We start from the raw sequence: 22131 nt of genomic DNA, 5'->3' as shown, positions 1-22131 counted from the left end.
AAAATACACCTGTGCTATGTTTCTCATTTTTCTCTACAGTAAGCATGTTTTCCTTGTAATTATCTTCTCTCAGTCGTCTTTTTTTTTATATTTTACTTCAAACAAAATTGAAAATTGTAGCTTTATGTGTTTCTGAACTAATTCTAGAGAAAAAAGTTGCATTCAGTGTTTATGGAACTATTATGGCACTGGGCTGAAGTTTTTTTTTTGTGCATTCATAGAAACTGAATGGTATGCTTTGTGAAACGCAGTTGAAAACCAGGAAACATGCCGATTTAAGTCACTGAGGTGAGTGCATGTAGTGATCTCTCCCATCCATTTATGCTACCCTTGTTTTAATTCTTTAGCTGAGTTAAGTTGTGCAAGATCCATTCATTCTGGGATCCAGTGGCCATAAAGCTGATACTTTCTTTTTTCTTTTGGTGAGAGTGTATGTGTGTTTACAGTAGTTCATTCTCGTGTTGGAATGCAGATATGCATTGATATACACCAGACAGCTTTTTCACCCACCTACAGTGACCTGTTCACACCATATCACCCGTTGCCGTTGTGGTCTTGCACCAAATAATGGTCCACAAAGTACAATTTGTGTTGAAAGAATAAGCATAATGTCTTACATATTATCTTCATAACTGACCCCTGCTTAGTCCTACTTTTCTTTACTGATATGTTCTAATTTATTATCGTAGGTCTTTATATAAACTTCTGTAAACACATTATAAGATGCAAACAAAAATCCCAAAGCTTCTTTCACACTAGTTAAAGAAAAGTTCAGAAAAGCATGTGACAGATAACAAAATAAACACAATATTATATTAATTAATTCTGATTTACCACAAGGGTGTCCTTTTTATTACTCTTATATCAAATAAAAATGAACACATTAAAGCAAAGAAAATCAAATATGTTTTTATAAATGTGTAGAAAAATGCACCATACATAAAAAAAAAAAACTAAATCATCATCATCATCTTTCGGCTTTTCCTGTTAGGGGTCGCCACAGCGGATCATCTCTTTCCATTTCTTCCTATCCTCTGCATCTTGCTCTGTCACACCAACCGCCTGCATGTCCTCTCTCACCATGTCCATAAACCTTATGTTAGGCCTTCCTCTTTTCCTCTTACCTGGCAGCTCCATCCTTAGCATCTTTTTCCCAATATACCCATCATCCCTCCTCAGCACATGTCCAAGCCAACGCAATCTCGTCTCTCTTGCTTTGTCTCCAAACTGTCCAACATGAGCTGACCCTCTAATATACTGATTCCTAATCATATCCATCCTAGTCACCCCGAGTGCAAATCTTAACATCTTTAACTCTGCCACATCCAGCTCTGACTCCTGCCTTTTTGTCAATGCCACTGTCTCCAACCCATATAACATAGCTGGTCTCACTACCCTCTGGGATGCACAAGCCAGTGCATTTCTTTGTGCCGGTCCCAAGCCCGGATAAATGGGGAGGGTTGCGTCAGGAAGGGCATCCGGTGTAAAAATTCTGTCACATAACTTATGGCGCAGAAAAAAAAAAAACTAAATATCTACATAAAATGGCTCAAGTCTTAAATTATCATTCAGCTTGAGTAACAGCCTGTGTTGTGTACATCCAGAAGTTTTCCCATTAACTAAGTCTATGTTCAGTGTCACCATACCCTCTGGTAAAGAAAATAATCTTTAGGTGATTATAAACCTAAAAGCGCAGTCATGTGAAGAAATTTGAAAAGCTTGTACTAAGCATTAGAAACTTTTTTAGTTTTAATTTCAGATAGGTTTATGATAGTCTTGCCCACTTAAAACAGCCTATAAACACATCACCAAGTAGGCAACCATATTACTTTTTACAATTACTAAATTGTATAACCTGAAACTGTTATCATCCACGAGGCAAATGTGTTGGCCTTTTTTTGCAAACAGAACAGCATCCATATTCAAGAATTCCATCCAGAATGTCTGCCTTTGTGTTGTGAATACCTGCACAAGAAGCTAAAACAAACTGGTTCCATTTCTAAAGGTAATATTTGACACAGCACGATGTGCTTCATAAAGTGTTAAATCATTTTGAAAATTGTACCAATTTTTCTGTAGCATGGCCTTTAAAGTCCTTGCACTATTTATTTAGTAATAAAGCTAAGAAGTGTTTTTTCTTTGAATGCATCTAGAACAATTCATCTTAGTCTGTCTCTCTAACCCTCTCCAAACATTGACTAAAACGTTTTTGCTGTACAATCTTTCCACAAATCTGTTCTTCATATCCATAAACTGCTCCTCTACTCTGTCAGGTGAGAACAAATGTCTTCAACATCCATAAATGAGTCGGGGGTCGGGATAATTCTGTATTATGTGTCTGGGATGTCAGCACTTGGCCATTAGAAGAATGTCCCTGTCCATAGATTTTCTGAACATCTCACTAATGTGTTATCTGGCTGTACTGTCATGGCATGTCCAAAAATGACAGCACTGTGCAACTAATAGTTGGTGTAAGGAAAAAAATTATGAAATGGTGCCATTCAGAAAATTAATGAACAGATTAAGGGAATCAAATTCTCCTTTTCAAATCATGAACACGTAATCTAGAAGCTGCTGCCTCAGATCAGAATGCAACAGAACTATATATATATATATATATATATATATATATATATATATATATATATTTGCCCTGAGTTATATAGGTTTTCATCCTCTCAGTACCCCTTGATAAGGTTAATTTACATAAGTGAAACCATGATCCTCACAGATATATCTTAACTTCTTCCAGAAAATTCTGTCATGTGTTAACAATACATTATTTTCCAAAAGTTGTTCTAATAGGTGCAGCCAAAATATTGATTACCTATGCATATAACATTTCTTTGTTCAACAAAATATTCATTGAGACATGCACCTAGCAAATGGGAAATAAAGGATCCAGAGACTGACTTAAGTAAGCCTTCCTCAATCTGTAATTCTTTTAAGATATTTAATACATGAACTGTACTTCTCACATTCAGTGTATTTTTCTTTAACTTAGGATCTTATACAGTTATCCAAACTATGAAGTATTAGGACTTGTCCACTTAAACAGCACTGACCGAAGCAGTAGTAATGGCCACACCTCATACTGCTGACACATCATTTCACCAGGCCACGGCACGGTTATCAGTCTAGACCTGAGTGGAATCAGTATCTGACTGCAAGGTAGCCTCCTGCTAGAAGAAGCTGCCAGCATAACTTGTAAGAACTTTACATTGTAACCAAATGATAAATAGTGTGCACCACACTTTCATAGATTCATAGATTTCATAGATTCATAGATTAGTACTAAGCTAACTGCCCTTGTGAGCCATTTTAAGCTTAGCCAATTAACCCTTGTGAGACTCAAACCTGCACCTTATGTTTGTAAGGCAAACACCTTAACCATTAGGCCACCCCCCCCCCCAACACTTGGGGGAGGGGGTACACAGGAGGAAGGGTAAAAGTCTGAAAGCTGATGTACAATTTAAAACAATCAGGCTCATTGGTTACCCTAGTGATTAATTCACTCATAAGTGAAGATGCTGATTTTATTATACATGTAATGGTTATCAGACAGAAAAACATAAAAGATTATGGGAATCATAACTTGTCTCTGAGGGGTTCAGCTTCATGCAACTGGTACACATAACAGGAATCTCACTACTACAATTTCCCTGTAATTACCTGTAAGGCAGTACATCATATTTTGTTGTCCATTCACCTTTTACTCAGGTCACATTTGGATAAGCACTTTTTTCTTGCATATCATCTCCTCAAACTGTATGTAGTGTTTCTCTTTGGATTGGGATTGATATAAACAAAATAGAAAACTGCACTTTAAAATGTATTTTGCTCTTTCTCCAAATCACTGTGGCCACAGAGTTATCATATATAAGTAAGTATGAATTAGGGCTGCAAAAAGGCCAATAAAAAAAACTTAACATGAACTTTTTTACATGCTATTTGTTTTGCTTGGTTTGGATAGAAGCACTTCAAATATCAAGCTAATACAAACACTTGAAATCTTAAGTTAATACTGCCATTCACTTTACATGCAAACAGTTTAGTCCTGAGGAAGCCATCTGGAAATCCTTTAATATTACTGTTGAGTTCTGTCTTTAAACTAGGCTTTTTAGACAGATGAAACAACAGATTTCCATGAAGATCACAGGGGAGCGGGGAGTTAAAGATCTTTCCTATACAATTCTAAAAGGTTTGAAAGATATGAACGTCCTTGAACAAATCCTTGTCATTTTCAGTTGAGGAGACTTATGATCTCCAGTTGTTTTGTTGCTCTGTCTTTGAGGAACAAATCATGGAGGTAAGACAGAACATCAATTCCCTTGACTTTACCACTCACCTTTCATGCAAACTGTAACATATGCCATGTGGCAGCCACAGTAACATTGCGGAGTTAATATTGATAAAATATTACTAATAACTTTTAAGTCAGTTTCTTCTCATTACTTTCCTTGAGTTTATAAATAAGTTGATGATGTTAAAATAACAATATTTATGGCTGGAAATTATTACATTTTGTACTGATTTGTAAGTATGGTTTTGAATTTTGTCATTAGGTTTACTGGTATATTTTTTTAATCTTTGACTTCTAGCCATTGTCTTGTTATTTGTTTTCTTGTTCTTTAATTCTTGCTCAGTATTTCTTTGTACTGTGCATGGAGTGCCACAATTATGCTCTGAAATCAAGAAAAAGATAGGCTTGCTATGCACCTTTAACAACAGTCTCTGCCAACCTCCACAGAAATTTGGCAGAAACTAAAACAATTTAAAAGCTGTTAGCTATTTCTGGCTTCCACACCTCTAAACAAAAATGGTGGCTGCAAGAAGTATATAACAGATGTTAGTTCTTCATACGGACACTTCTTCTGCCACTGTGAGACATGACTAAGAACTTTGCAGGTTTCAAAGCTACAAATCACTTTACATCCCTACACATTTTTTTCTGAAATTGTAGTACATGGAGCAGATAAAACTCCATGCATTACATAGTTATGATAGAGTCTCTACAGTTGTAACTGTTGATATGTGTTCTTGACATAGATGTCAAGATTCTCCTCTCAAGCTTCACTTCACTCTGCTCTGAAGTGGAGTTATTTATAACCATGTCATGAGCACATAATAAGTTGGGTATGATTGGAGATCCAGTTATGGATCTTTCGGCTTTTCCTGGTAAGGGGTCTCCACAGCAGAACTCTGGTCCGCTAATGATTGGCAGTAGATTTTTTTACGAGCCAAGTTGCCAGCCCTGACGCACAACCTTCAACGAAGGTACGCCCATTCACGCATGTCTCCACACAGAAGACGCTTTAGCTGAGAATCAAACAGGACAACGTCTTACTGTGAGGCGACAATGCGATCCAGTTATAATGTGCTTTATTATGAAATTTTCTCAGGATGACAGATTGGTTACCTTAACCTTTTCACTTAACAGCAAGGAGTTACTTGCAGATATGAACAAGTGAAAATGGATGATTCCAGTTCAAAAATGATTACTAAATAAAAGCAGTGCAAGACTCACTATAAGCTGTTTCAGTTTAGCACCAGATTTGGGTGAACCCTGATTCAGAAAGCAAAGTAGGTTATGCAGTGCTCATCCACTTGTCTCCTCTGCAGCTCAGCCATGTATACAAAATCACTTATTTGCATGTAGGACATAACTTATTCCACAGGAGCACTGATGTAGATGATTTAAACAGTTATGGTGACTTTGGCTTGCCTAGTAAGTGTACCCATTTATGTCCAAATTTAAAAGAGTCACTTACAGTAGCCATATATGAGTTGTGAGCAGCCCATATATGAGTTGTGAGCAGCCCATGCCCCCAGCCTGATGTCATCACTGTTACATATGGTTACCTAGGGCAAGACTCATCCTTGTGAATTGTTACTTGCAGTTCAGTAATAACATTACAGCTCAGCAAAAACTATAATGCCCAGCTTCTGAATTCAGATCTACATCTGAAAATGATCTGGATGTATCAGCACATCAGCCTGCTTATTAAATATTAATAAATAAATAAATCATTTAATTCATTATGGACAAGTAACCTTAATGCACAATATTAATCCATATATCAGCCACAGTTACTATGTTTGTGAACCAGAGTTCATCTGTTTTAAATGTATTATGTTGTTTACACTTTCTCCATGTGCTGGAGTTCATAGGTTCATAGGTTCATAGGTAGGTACTAGGCTAGCGGCCCTAGGGCCCATACAAGCCTAGCCAAAAAATGTACCCTGGCTTTCGCCACCCAAGAAAATTATTTTCCTATGCCCCTGTCGAGCAGAGCCACAGAAGTGATCCCCAGGGTGAATTTCCCATTTCCCATCCAATCATCAAGATTTTTCTTGAAGAGTGCTAATGAGGAGCTCTGTTTGACATAGATAGGTAGTCTGTTCCAGAGTATGGGGAGTCTCTGGGACAGGAATCTATCCCTCCAGCATGTTCTGTTTATTGTGGTGACAAGGTTAAGGTCCCTAGAGCATGTAGCTCAGAGGGATTGGGATTTCTTTAAGTGGAGCATGTCCAACAGCTCTGGGTTTGACATAGCTTTGTATGTTAGGCAGAGATCACCCCTGAGTAGGCGATATGCGATGGAGTAAAGCTGTAGTTTTTTGAGACGGTCTGCATAGGGCATCTGTTTGAGGCCAGTAATCCTCTTTGTGAGGTATTTCTGTGGTCTTTCCAGTTGTTGTAGATGTCTTGTGAGGTACATACCAAAAGGGGCATTGTACTCTATAATGGGTCTAATGAGTGATGAGTAGAGGGGAACAATGACCTCTTTTTTTCTGGATGAGAATCCTTTTGTGATGAGATGAGCCATGTAGAAGGATTTCCGTGACCACTGTGGCAATGTGATTATCAAAGGAGAGACTACTGTCCACCTGTGTCCCAAGGTCTCTTATCACATTTTTGGCATTAAGTAGACTACCAGCTATGTGGTAGTTCATGGGTAAAGAGTTTTTTACCAAAGGGGATGACAATACACTTTTTGGCATTGAGCTTCAGGCCATGGCTTTGACACCAGGTATCTGCCTCAGTGAGGCCCTTTTGTAGTTTGTCCACATCGTTAGGAGTTTCGATTATGGCTCCTAGTTTGCAGTCAACTGCAAACTTTGTTAGCCAAAGACCTTCTGTGTTGGCCTGCACTTCAGAGAAGTAGATACCAAACAGGAGAGGACCCAGGACTGAACCCTGTGGTACTCCACTTGTCACTGGTCTGATGTCGGATTTGGAATCCGCTACTTTCACAGTGTGGGTTCTGTCCGTGAGCCAGTTGGCAACCCATCTTATAACACAGGGATTTATACCTAGTTTAGTGAGCTTATCTATAATTCCAGAGTGGGGGATGGTGTCGAAAGCCTTGGCAAGATCCAGATAAGCTGTGTGAACCATTTTACCATCATCTATGGCTTTGGTGACTGCTTCAAAGAAGTCAATCAGGTTTAGGAGACATGATCTGCCTTTTACAAATCCAAACTGAGTAGGGTCCAGAGTTTGGAGATTACCAATGTCTTTGTTTATGAGTTCCATGATGATATGTTCCATGGCCTTGCAGACCAGGCTCGTCAGGCTAATGGGGCGGTAGTTCCCGGGGTCCGTCATGGCTCCCCCTTTGTGGAGTGGGATAACTGTCGTGGTGTGCCATTCAGTGGGTACAAAGCCTGAGGTGAGGCTATGATTGAACATGGTACTTAGGTAGGGTGCCAGTTCATTCTGTAGTTCGTGTAGAACGCAGCCTGGGATATTGTCAGGTTTTGTAGTTCGTGTAGAACGCAGCCTCACGACTGCCCAAAGGAAAAAGAGCATATGCCAGATTGGTTGACCTAGATTGTTTGTTTGTGTCTTTCGGCTTTTCCCAGTTAGGGGTCGCCACAGTGGAACTCCGGTCCGCTAATGATTGGAAGTAGATTTTTTACGTGCCGAGTTTGCCAGCCCTGACGCACAACCTTCAATGAAGGTATGCCCATTCACGCATGTTTCCACACAGAAGATGGTCTAGCTGAGAATAGAACGGCACAATGTCTTGCTGTGACGCGACAACGCTACCGCAGCACCACCACCGCAGTTATTGGTTGATCTAGATAATAACATGAAATAAATAATGTACACATTTCTTAAAGAAACATAGTTTATGCCATCATTTCCTCACAAGCTATAGCCCATTTGGTAGAACCCACAATGATCTTGTACATGCGTACTTCCATGGGTGGTTTGTGCAGATGTGGGCATGGAGTGGGCATCACTCGCATGACTCACATGCCAAATGGCTGTGATCTCATATTCAAATAATGATTGTGCAGATTTGATGGCGACATCATGCATACAATTTACCCTTTTCTGCAATGTAGTGTAATCTCGAAGTTGGTAAATTTAATTTGCAGAGGGTTTGGGGTGCAGGAGGCGCATCCACCCTGAAAAACGTAAAAAATAAAATACATTAGTTAATCGTAGTGCCCCCTCGAGCTAAGTGATGAATACCCAATGAATATTCATCTGCCCAGTGAAAACATCAACAAGAATATGAGGTCATCTGTCCTTACAATAAGTTACAATATATAAGACGCTTGCGTGTTCATTTCCCATGTCTCACTCAAACAAGTTTCAAAAAGTGTGGTAGCAATGGATCAGATAGGTACCACCCCATGCTTAATTATTTATTTTATTTACGTTTATTAACCAAGATAGTGGACTAATTTAAACAAGACCCATTTTAGCCTCAGCCTAGGATTTATAGAAGAATAGAAGCAGAAAAGTTACACTGATTCACAGAAAGGCACACTCTTAAATTTACAGTTCTGCATGGCTGTGAAGTAAAAACTAAAATTAAGATACAAATGAAAGCATTTATAACCACAATAAATGAAGCATATAGAAACAAACCATATATAGATATTTACATCAGTGGGAGAGTTATAGCAGTATTACTATGTATTAAGGTGATTTAGTAAATATTTGATTAGTAGGAAACTGAGTTAAGGTGGGTGTTGGAATGGAAGAAATGTTCTATAATGCATACTAAATTAGAGTGCTTAAATGTAATATGTTCAACTAAAGGATGATCTTTTAGCTACAAGCCATCCTAGCCCTAGACCTTTACATGACCATGTGAAGGATAATATCTATAGCCTAACTCAGGTTTGGCAAAAGGAAGAAAAGATTGTGAGGTAGTTCATTCCCAAAAATGGGCGTGAAATGAGTATTGTCAGGCTTGTTCATTCTGCTCAATTTCCCAGCCTTTTGCAGATCCGTTCCAAGCCTATCCATTTTTTCCCATCTGTACATTCGCTAATGTCTGCTAAAGACAAGCCTTTAATATTTCACTGCAAGTGGTAGAAACAGAGGAACACTGACTTAAGCAAATACAGAAAATACCAAATAAAAGCACTCACTCTGAAGAATTACTGGATCAAGGTGTGCTGACTCTTTAGAAGGTGGAATCCTTCAAAGCCCCCGGGCCAGTGGAAAATACGTCCCAAACCGCAGAATCCTTTACAAACGCATTCTATGGACACCTACAGGAATGCATGGATCGTGCTATCCCAAATAAAACCAAGACTCACTCCTCCAAAGGCAGGAGACCTGTCTGGTGGACCCCAGCAATAAATAAGCTATACAACAGAAGGAGGAAGCTACTACATGATAAAGCAAAATCCCAAAAAGGGAAGGCATCTCTGATCAGTACTAGCAAGAAGCTACGATCCCTCATAAAATCATCTAAGGCCAGCTTCGAAAGAAAAATTGCACAAGATGCTAAAGATAATCACAAGGCCTTCTTTAGTTATGTCAGGAACCTGGGTGGCAACTCCCAGATATGCAAAATGACAAAAAATACACTGAGCCCACAGACATTGCCAACATCCTGGCAGACAGGTTCACTGCAAACTTCTCCCCCCTTCCAACCCAAAAGAGCAAATGTCTAGCTGAACAGAGTGTAGCCTCCCTGACATCACAGATGTACAGGTGAGAGCTGCCCTCTCCAAAGCAAAAAACACAGCATCAATGGGACCAGACAGTGTCCTGGGCTGCATCTTACACAAGCTCCAAGAAGAACTGAACCCTCACATAAAGTCACTGTTCAATCTCAGCCTTACTACAGGATATGTACCCAAGGAATGGCGTACAGCAACAGTGGTCCCACTCCACAAAGGTGGTGCCACAACAGACCCCGGAAACTATTGCCCCATAAGCCTGACTAGCCTGGTCTGCAAAGCTATGGCGCGTATCATCATGGAACTCATAAACAAAGACATTGGGAACCTCCAAACACTGGATCCTACTGAATTCGGCTTTGTTAAGGGCAGATCTTGCCTCTTGAACCTGGTCGACTTCTTTGAAACAGTCACCAAGGCCATAGATGAAGGGAAGGTAGTCCACACAGCCTACCTGGACCTCACAAAAGCCTTCAACACAATACCCCACTCGGGCATCATAAATAAGCTCACCAGCATTAATATCAACCCCTATGTCACAAGATGGGTTGCAAACTGCTCAGGGATAGAGTCAACATGGTCAGAATTGCAGGTGCCATGTCAGACTCTAAACCAGTTACAAGTGGCGTCCCACAAGGCTCATTCCTGGGACCTCTCTTGTTCGGTATATATTTCTCTGAGGTACAGGCTAACACGGGAGGACTATGGCTGACCAAGTTTGCAGATGACTGCAAACTGAGTGCCATAATCGACTCACCGACTGACACAAGCATCCTCCAAAAGGGTCTCACAGAGACGGATAACTAGTGCCAGAGCCATGGCCTAAAGCTAAATGCCAAAAAGTGCATAGTCATCCCCTTTGGGTAAAACAAAGTGCCTACAAATTACCACATAGGTGGTAATCCATTAAGTACGGAAGAAGTAATTAGGGATTTGGGGACCCAAGTAGATAGCAATCTCTCCTTTGACAATCATGTTGCCAAAGTGGTTAGAAAGACCTTCTATATAGCCCACCTTATCACGAAAGGGTTCACATCTAGATCAAGAGAGGTCATTGTGCCCCTCTACTCATCACCCATCAGGCCCATAATTGAATACAATGCCCCATTTGGGATGTACCTTACCCGACACCTGCAGCAACTGGAAAGACCCCAAAAGTACCTCACCAAGAGGATCAAGGGACTCAAACAGATGCCCTACACAGTTAGGCTAAAGAAACTCCAGCTCTACTCAGTTGCTTACCGTCTACTCAGAGGTGATCTGTGCCTGACGTATAAAGCCTTGTCCAACCCAGAATTAATGGACATGCTCCACCTCAGGAAATACAAATCCCTTAGAGCTACATGCTCCAGGGACTTAAACCTCAGCACAGAAATAAATAGGACATGCTGCAGGGACAGATTCATATCCCAGAGACTCCCCTCACTCTGGAACAAAATCCCAATCCATGTTAGGCAGAGTCCCTCAATGACCCTCTTCAAGGGAAATCTTGACGAGTGGATGGGAGATCGTAGGTTTACCCCTGGGATCTCTTCTGTGTCCCTACTAGACAGAGGCACAGTAAACTAACCTTAAAAGGGCTATCTTCTGTGACCTACTATACAGAGGCACAGTCAACTAATCTAAAAGGGTGGCGAAAGCCAAACACACTCTGGCTGGGCTTGTAGATGCCCTATGGCAGATAGCCTAGTATCAGCCTATGAACCTAAGATATAAGGAAGTATTTTTTAGGAAAATAGCATAAATACAAGCTACATTTTTAATGGAAGTATATAACTTTAATACTTTAGAAATGGTTACTAAATTGCTAATCTAAGAATTAAATTTCAAATTTTAATACAATATACAACGACTCTGAGCTCCTGTGTGTTCACCTGTTCAAGTACTTTAGTGCTCAATGCACCTGCATCTTCTCTTGAAAAAAATAATTTTTCATGCTCCTTCAGCATGGCATCTTCATGATCTGCTCTCCTCCCCTTTTGTGCCTCTGCCCCTTATCTTGATGAAACATACGTTTGATAGGTGACTAAACGTTTGTACCCTATGCATATATTTATGCATTTAAAGTTTCTGTTATAATTTCTATCCACCATGGTATTTTATACAATCTCCTTTGCCTTCTTTGTAGTACCACTGCTAAGATTTGAAAGCTATAGGATTCCTCAATGAGTCTTCAGCAAAATAACTAAATACATACATAAAATGCAGAATAGAATGTTTGGTCAAAATTATTGTCACCGCACTGGCCTCTAACCTTTAAACCTCAGTCAACTGTGCTTCTTAAACAGTACATAGCAATTCTGATCAGCATGCACATTGTAATTAATCAAAGTGATCGTTTTATGTGGGTACTGATGAGGATTACTTCCTGCATTAATGCTACCCACTGGAGAGGTAAACATATGTACCCTCTGACTCTTTTGTAGAGCTGGTGAACCTAAGGGTCATATTTATTCCCTCTAAATGAATTTAATTTAATAGTATTTCTGACCACAGTATTCTGTTCCCTTTCCATTCCATCATATAGCTTTGGGTGTACTCTTGTTTGCATTAGGAGTCAGTATTACACTGACAAGGAATAATGCATGTTACAATATTTATTTACACAACTAAAAATGCATTTATCCTTACCTATTCCAGTCTGGGTAGTCTCTGTATCTTTACTAGAGATGAGGGAAGCATTTTCACTGGTGACATATTCTTCCCCAGCCAGTGACCTTTCACCATCTGACAACCGTCCACTGCTGTGCAGATCTGAAAATGAGCCAGGAAACACAGGCCTTCAGAATGGTTAAAAGAATACGACAATGCAAGCTATGCGAATATCACACAGATGCAGAAGTTACAGTACCATCTAAAACTGAAACAAAAGCATTCCCCTGGTGAATTATCTGTAACAAATGATGATAACGTAGTGTGCTGTGATGTCATTAGTAACCCTTTTTAAGTGTACTCCACACTTGCTCCCACTGGGGTTCACTAATACTGTTTCAATAACTACTGGATACATTCATGCAAATCCAACACAGCACATCAAGAAGGAGCACTATGGAAGCCAAGGATTTTAAATTGTTTAATGTCAGAGAATACTATTTGTTAAATCACAGTTATTACCACAATACCAAACTACCACAGTGCATGACTTAGATTAGTTTGTAACTATTATGTACTTTTCTTAATTTGCTCTTTCTAAACTATATTGCTTCTTACTATGACAAATTTGGTTTCATAGAATAGATATGTTAAATACATAATTCTGTGGGAGCAATCAAAAATATACATTAAAAACTACTGCTGTGGTTATGCTCTACTAATACTAATTACATAAATATGTTCACTAATTAACTTATCTCATCATACACTTCAAATTTGTGCATCTGTTGTGTAGGTTAATGTTCCCCAAAGTCCACAAAACATATTTATTAGTAAACAAACTGTTGCACATACCTCGAGTCTTTGCCTCATCATAGAGCACTGTGTGCTAAATGAAGAACAGCAAAACTCCAGAGAACTATATTTACTCTTCCAGTGGTGTGGTGATTAGATTTCCATCTGTACTGCCAGTCACCTGTATTTGGAGTGAGCCTGAGTAGCCATTAGCATAAAGGAGGCAAGGAAACCTCATAGCAACTCCAATTTTCTGTCTGGAATATGTGAGATGAATATGGGACACACCTGACCTTTGAATGAAGCTTAGCATAGCCAAGTGCCAGCATTCAACCACCAGGGTGCACAACTGCACATCTGTAAAAAAAAATGTCGGGAGTGGTAACTGGCTTATGCAGGTAGGGCATTCAGTGGTACTGCTATCATTCCGGATTTGAGAATAAATTTGGACCACTGGTTGACTCATTTAGGAAGGGGAGGAAACAACAAGACAACATGTAGTCTGCTATCTTTTCCCTTGGGTAGGTTTGGGAGTTTTCTGCATCATCATTCCATGGGAATTTTCTGTAGTCACAGATGCAGGAACCCAAACAGGCAAGCCTGAAATCTCAGTGCTTTACGCAGTTGTGATCATGGTGTTTGTTATACTCGCTGTACTATGGTGCCACTCTGGCAAAGAACGGTTTAAAAGGAAACAGATGCTCCCTTATTCAAGTGATGGTAGCTGTAAGGATCATGCCAAGGGCAGGATGAGGGCTTGCACAGTTTGCAATAACGTGCTAAAAGGGCCAGCAACATATGACAGACGAGGATGCCAGAAACTCTGATGTGAAAGCCCCAAAAATAAATCTAAAAAAAAATGATAGTAGTCTTCTAAATGCCGCTTTCATAAAGCAGTCTAAAGCCATTAATGTCTAAGTCTTTCTTCATAGCCTATGAAGAAAAGAAGGACGATCAGGGACAACAGAGTTCAGAAGTGGAAAATGACTAAACTCAAACAGATCAAGCTCTCCAAACAGGAGGCCTGAGCATTTTACCAGTGAAAGTAAAAACAAGAACTGAAGGCAGCCATTATATTTCTTTGATTAATATTTTGAACCAAGACACGTAGATATTTCCATTTATTACTCACCCACAGTAGATGGACTGCCTGTCATTTTACCACTGATGAACCCTACGAAACCAAAGTTTACCTTGTGCTTTTCCTAATCGATCCCAAAGTTGAAGATGTGCCTGTCATTCTATAAGCTGAAATGCTGCTGTCTTTTAAGCCACGGAAACATTCACTTTGCATTATGTAGCTACTCATGGCAACAGTTTTACACTGAGAGGGATGGGTTTCATTTCATTCCCTATTATACATGGATCTGTGTCATATTGTGCCAGATGGGATGGCACCTTTAAACTGCCCCACATTAGAAAATATTCTGCATTCTGAATGGAGACACAGCATAAGTCTCCTTTTAGAAAATGAACTAACTACAGTGAGATGTACAAAGAGCATCCACAAACAGTGACCCATCTATATCAATAGAATCCATGAAAACTAGCAAATGTATATACCTTGATTTTTGTAAAGGAAGTTGATTTAAACTGGACATATATAGAAGGAAAATTATAGGGTTATTTGTTAATTGTTTAGAGTGACATACAAGAACCGGCAGTAACTGATACTGATACATATACAGTGGTATCATAATTATCAACAATAATGTTTGTATTCAGATCTCCTCAGCTGCTCCATGAATATAAGGTGCAAGATGTGAAAGCAAATTTTATGAGATGTCATCTCTAACCCCATACATTTGATCCCCTTACACAAACTCCAATAAATTGAATTAAACTGGCTGCTTTCTTTTTTCTGCTAATAATATCAATAAACAGATGGTTTCTAAATTACTGTAGTGAACTTGGATGGTACAGTGGATAGTGTTGTAGCCTCAAGCCACTTGGTCCCCCATTTGGTTGTAGGCTGGAGTGCGTTCTTTGGACAGGATGTGCATCATCACTGTATCTGCACAGGCTTTTGGTGGGTTTTCTAGTTTCTTCATACATCCCAAGATTGTGCCATAGGTGAAGTATCTTTTCATCAAATTGCAGAGAGGTTTGAATATCATGTTAGTGGGAATGAATTTGTATATCCAGCAATGAGCTAGCTTCCTGAGCAGGATTTGTTTCTCTGCCTTTGCACCCTCTAAGTACTGGAGTAAATACTTGCTCCTCAGCAATCCTGGATTAAGCAAGGAATCAGAGCATGAATGAATGAGAGAATGAACAAAAAGAAACTTTTGAGTCAGCAGCTAAAGACTATGTAAATGCTAGGTATCCTTTTTACACCAAGTTCTCTCAGCCTAATTGCCTTAACTGGCATTAGCATGAGGTACAGATACATGAAAAGTCATAGAAGGTTTTACTCTAAGATAAAGAGACATCAGTCTATCATAGAACATCAGTGAGGCCAGACACTGAGTTGTTAACTGGAATAGACCATGAACAGCATGCATCCACAGACAATGCTGGCCTCATTTCCCCAAATGTACACTTCCACTTATTTCAGGAGGTGTAGCATCATGTCAGAAGTATGAGTGTTTTATTAGACACTGTGGAATGGTTTCTGAAATTGCTGAATTGTTTTAGAACAGCCTTCTCCACAGCACAGTGGGTTAGGCTTTGGATATTCCCCAGATGCCCTGTATTTGACTAATGGCCTGTGTGCCGCGGGAACTAAATTTGAAGGGATGAGTGGGGTCAGGGATTAGTGAAGTCCTAAGAGAGGATGACTGTGTTGATGTTTTGCAGAAGGAGTGAGACATGTCTGTGGAATCTGTTGTCGGTGTCATAATATGCTTCAGTTCCCTGAATGACATTCCTTTGTTCAAGAGACAGTACTGGAACCACCATGAGGTCTCCTTCCTGATGCATGGCATCATGGAAAGAACAGTTTCCAATTAATAGAGGTGGTGGCTCTACCTACTTCTTAAGTGCCATTGTAGCTTTTTCGAGTGCAGGCATACACAGGGCACCACTATAATGCATGTCGCCATGTATCCTAGCAATATTGGTACAATGTTGCTGTAATCTATTCTATTTGTATTTAGCAAATAAATCAGAAAGCATATCTAACCTGTCTTGGGGGAGAAAAGCCCTACCCAGAACAGTGTCCAGACTTGCTCCTGGAAAGATTACTGTCTGAGAAGGAATGGCAGATGATTTCTCTCTCTTTAAACTAAGCCCAAGTTATACAAAACACTTCAGGATAAAGTTTAAGTCATATAATGCACCTGAATAAAACTCCACTAGGATATGACAATCGTCTAGGTAGGAAAATATTTGAATGTTCGTTGTCCTGCAGAAGGCTATCACTGGCACCAGAAAGTTAGTGAATACTCTGGCCACAGTGGAAAGAAAAAGGGCAAGGCTTTAAATTGGCAATGGTGTCTTCTGCTGCAAGCCATATTCATTTTCTGTGCTTTTTGCTTTGAATGCGAAGATGATAGACCTATTTTAAGACAAGGATTGCCATGAATGTTCTTTGTAGAATCAGAAGTAATAGTCTCTGCAAGGTAAGCATTTTGAATATTGGCACTTTCATAAATTGGTTTAGATGAGAGAGATCTAAAATGGTACCAGGAACAGTCTGGAATAAAACTCTGTGCCTTCCAGCGTCAAGCGCACTTTTTCTATAGCCCATGTGGCTAACATGTCTTTGATCACCTGAAGCATAACTGGTGAAATACCTCTGAAATAGGGGTCTTTGTAGAAATTGTTGACACTGCCCATTTTATAATGTTTAACACTTAACTGTCCTGAGTAACTGCCTTTCCAATCCTCTATAAAGACAGACACTCTTCCTCCAGGTTTTGGGAAACAGAGGTGGGTAGAGTTGAGGTGAGCTTGGGGAATAGACATGACTGGGTTACTCTTCCAATTTAAGGATGTTGTAAAGGGGATGTTAAACAAAAGGCATAATAATAAAATCAGTCTAGGCATAATAATAAAACCAGTATGTTCATATACTTGAGGAAAAAATAGTCTGTTGAGTTACAGCCAACTAGAAAAACTTGGTCTAGTAAAAACAGTTGCTCATCATACATGTCAAGATTTTGATACTGCAAGGTCTTTAGTAAGTCAAATTACCTCTGCAGAGTAATCTTGTGGGCAGTGGAAGAATGTAAATAGCAGTTAAGCTGTGATATTGAGAAGGGGCATAGGTCGAATGTGACCAGCAGTTTAAATATAATGCCCAGGAAAAGAAAATTAATGAAGTGAAGAACTGGGGGGGGGGGTGTCAAACGCTTGTCATTTTAAATATGCATTTATCTAATTACGTTTTATTATGATGAGTTTTATGCACTAGTTAATTATTTATTTATACTTTTTAGTTTTCTACCAGTTGTGATAATGGTTGAAATGCATTTATTTTATCATAGGAAAAAGATAATGCCAAAAGACAGTATTGTGAATTTTGAGACATGTTATTCATATGTTGATAACCATGGTGAGTGGACTGATACAGAACACTATTTTCAGCCATGATCCAAGCTCTAGGCACTTCAGAAATATGGAACTTCAGACTAAAAGTGTGTTACATAATTATGAAGATTCAACATTTATGAAAAGCAATCTTTCATATTAGCTCAGATTTAAGATTGAATTACAGAATTATACACATAGCAAAGAATATTTGCATTCATTAAATTCTTTGACTAACACAAATTAGGTAAAATCATTTTTCAATGTGACAAAATGGTGAAAAGAAGCAGTTTCCAATGTTTACAAATGAATCTAATATTTCAGTAGCTTCAATCCTACTTTATAAGTGACAAAGTATTGCAACACTAACAGCAGTTTTGCAAAATCAGTGATTCTGTTGATCATAGCAATTGATTACTTATGATGATTAATTGTTGATGCATAATGACTGGATTAGTATTTAGAGGTGTTGAATCTAGTGGAAGTTGTACATGAAGAGCGTATCTCTCAACTGTCCAAATTTTCACCTCATATTTGTTGGTCTTTTCCTCATAGAATTTGTGGTTTTCTGGCAAATCACTGAGGATTGAAATCACTAAATAATGGCATACATTTGGGTTTCAGATTTCATATCCTTCAGAAAATACATGCTAACACGAACCCTATTATACCATCAACTTTTTTTTAAGTTTATATGAGCAATATATTTAAAGCTGTCCATATTTCTGGGCCAGATCTTGGAGGTCATAAAACAATGAAACACTTTATATTTTAAACCTAGTCATTACTTTTCTTTCAAGACAATAGAAAAACTTCTATCTCTAGACATTATGTCTGCTATTGAACTGAAATTGAGAGATAACATATTTTGTTTATGGCCCAACTATAAAGTAACTTAACCTCAACTATTCTTAAGTTTTGCAGGTTAATCTTCTATGTTCCAGCAGGGTATGCTGTGGTTACATTCTTGATGCCCAGTATTTAACATACAGTTTTGTATAAATTATATCAATATTCAGAAATGACAGAATTATTTACAAAATTCCAGATAGCTGGGCTGGCAGTGTGGAATGGCAAAGAAAAAAGTAATTAGGCTCTGTTTGATACAGCAGTTAAAAAGGGTTCCATTCCTTTTATACAGTGTACTTTTATCAAACATAAGGTGCAGCATTGTGTTGAACTGAGTTTGTTCAAAAGATTCTTTATTGCTGCCTGAGCTGTGTTTGCTCAAATGGTGGTTTATTGCAAGTTTCTGTTAACAAGATGCACTGTTTGCAATTTATCTGTCTAAGTGAATGGTATGTTTCATTCACTTATATGGCTAACTTGCTAAATCTGTTATTTAGGATTAGGGTCAGGGAATTTTGTTTAGGGAATCAGGAGAGGTGTGTTAAGCTTAAGGAGGGAAAGGTAACATTTAAGGTTCCAGAGGTAATCAGGAGATTTAGTTTTATGGAGCAGGAGGGGTGTTTTATGTTTCAAGACCAATAATGGTTTGTAGGGAAGCTTTAGGGTTAAAGAGGAATTAGGGAATTTAGGTTTAGAGAGTAGGAGTAGAGTTTTAGGGTTATGGAATGAGGCTTCAGGTTAAGATTAGGGAGTGGGTGTGAGTTTAGGGTTAGGGTCAGGCTTCTGGGACAGCTATTTAGTTTACTAAGATCAGGTTGTATGAAGGTTATGTAATTTTGGAGGATTGAGCTAAATAGATGTAGGGCAGTTGCTGTTTTAGACTGCTTGATGAGTTTTATTTACTTTAGTTTTGTTTATCAGGCTAGTCCTGCTTGGCCAAGGCCCATTTTCAGAAGGGAATCTGTAGCAAGGAGTAAAAAGCACAAAAATATAGCAACCAAAAATACAAAAACATTTAAAACAGAAATGGTGTTAGATATAAGCAACATCATCAAATAAAAAAATTGACACACGAAAACAGCATCAGAATGTTAACATTACATGCATGTCACAATGTCTGTAGAGCAAGAGAAAGTTATGTTAATAACTGCAGATTAAACAGCAACCATAGCAGCTGAAAGTTAGTATGATGTGTTAAACATTGCTTTCATTTGTATTTGATAGTTTGAGAGTCTGTGATGGTGTAAGTGGGTTTCATTTTAATTATATAGATCCAAATAAAAATATCCATATTTTAAAAGTATAAACAACAGTATTATGATGGTAAAATTGACAACAGAATAATCAGATCACAGAGATTCTTTATGGGTCTATGCTAACAGTTATTTCTCTAGCAAAACAAAATGATCTAATTCTTATAAAAGTCATAGCAAACTCCAGGTAATGCCATATTGCAATGTGACTGTACATCTGTAAAAAAACAGATAACCCTGAAATCACAAAACATTAAATGAAAGTATCATACTAGAACGTGAGACAAGATGCTAAAACACCATAATTATAGGCAACCCTGCTGGCATAGAGAAATAAAGATTGGGCTACATTCCAGTGTTTTTTATTCATATAGTGGTATGGGCACCTGCTGAAACTGGCGCAGAGAAAATTGGCATGCTATTTGTGGGGGGGTACAGAATAATGCTGTCTTTTGTTATAGTCCCTCGGAAGAGGGGCAGTAACACTTGGGGTTGTGCTGAGGAGTGCGCTTGGCTCACCAAACCATGAACACAGTAGCCTTCATCAGTGGGTATAAAGAGGCATGTACATTCAAGCATTGTGGACTCTGCATTGACAAGGGTCAGACATCCTCCTCTAGGATGCCAGTGAGGGCACAAATAACCCCTACGGCTGTCTAGGTGATGGCTCCTCCAGAAATGTTGCTGGCTTCATTGTCAACAGGAACAAGGACAAAATAAAAATCATAATCCTAAAACACTAATCTTTATTAAGTGTTGTAAAGTGAAGTGATTATTAGAAACACATTAGAGTACTTATATATGGTTATTTGATGGTTTTAGAGGTGGGTTAAGGCACCAAAAGGTATAACACATCTAAACCTCCATAACTCTTTGTTTTAACACTGAAATCAGATTTCATTACAAGTGTGTAAATAAACTTGGGAGTTTTACTATATTTGCATGCTATTCTGAGGTGATATACTGCAAGCCAGTACCCTTTGTTACAACATTTTGTAGGGGAGTAAGCCCATATTCATCCCTTTGTTGGGGGATGCCCACCTCCCATAGAAATTTATCCTAACTCAGGGCTGTACTGTACAATCAGCAAGACAGAGGAAGGTTTGGCTTTCAAACAAAAGTGAGTATGCCTTTTCTCCAACATTATGCATCCTTACAATTAGAACAATAAAGTAACCAAGGCAGGTTGAGAGGTGCACAGAGCCTGTTTATTTGCCAAAAAAAACATAATTTAGTAATACTTTGGATTGCTTTACATATAAGATATAAAACTATGGAAGCCCCTTACAGATAAACCAGTGATTTGTGCTTTGTATTAATGAATATATAGTTTGCTTGCTTAGTATTCATTGAATTAGTACTAGAAACCATCATTTTTGTGACAGTTAATGCATTTATGAATTTTATATACATTATAATGTACTGGTGTACATTTTAAAGTATTTTACATGGAACTTTGAACAAAATGGCACATTCTTACCATTTCAGAGAGAGGGTTTTTCACTGTGTGTATAGGTAACAATAGCAAAAAAATAATGTGATGTGAGTGAAGAGGAATTATCAAGTGCTTCTTTTTTCATCAGTCTTATACTTTACTTTTACATCTCTACACCTTCTGCCTGTCTTTCAGAGCAACATTTTTGGTACTTAATCTTGGATTGAAATTTTCACACTTGAGATTATCTGTGCCATGATCTATAAACGTTGGGACTTTCCATTCAAGATATTTTGCTGAGGTCATTACTGCATTGGGATTTTGACGTGCAACCTGTACCACATTAATATACACTCCAAGAGAATCTCAACGCTACAGATTCACCACAGAGGACTGTTTCCATAGTATTGTATTTCCTTTTCTTAGTGCCATTGTATTTTTACATTGCGGTCTCCTTTTTTAATGCACTTTTATTTAGTGAAAATAAATCACATTTTTTCATTGTATTTGTAGGTTGGTGTACCTACATGTGGCGCCATGTAATTTTAAACAACATAGCCTGGTGATTGCTCCCACCATGGCTTGGCCACCATCAGATGCAAATATCACCAGACGATAGAATTAACTCCCAGACAGAAATACACTGCTATAACCAGAGGGATAAGAGATCTTTCAGAAAGTCCACTGTATCCCCACAAATGGTGTCTTCACCATCTGTGACCACTGTGGCAAAAGATGACTGTCACATGACATTTAAAAACATGGTGTTCTTTAGAAGGGATTTTGCACTGTGAA

The 22131-nt window shown here is 38.6% G+C and overlaps 1 protein-coding gene across 1 annotated transcript in view; it reads right to left on the bottom strand.

Annotated features, from left to right (window-relative positions):
• LOC122809128 (myoD family inhibitor-like) overlaps window positions 1-22131 on the bottom strand; it is a 343926-nt gene that overhangs the window by 118933 nt on the left and 202862 nt on the right. The window contains exon 3 of the mRNA XM_044080390.1: window positions 12571-12693. Within this exon, the coding sequence (XP_043936325.1) occupies window positions 12571-12693 (123 nt within the window). The remainder of the gene's footprint in view (window positions 1-12570; window positions 12694-22131) is intronic.

This window comes from Protopterus annectens, chromosome 8.part0 (genome assembly GCF_019279795.1).
Source record: "Protopterus annectens isolate FY-2018-M chromosome 8.part0, PAN1.0, whole genome shotgun sequence".
NCBI classification, from domain to species: Eukaryota; Metazoa; Chordata; order Ceratodontiformes; family Protopteridae; genus Protopterus; species Protopterus annectens.
The sequence above is the reverse complement of the archived record's forward strand: the minus strand, read 5'-3'. Positions and strand labels throughout refer to the sequence as shown.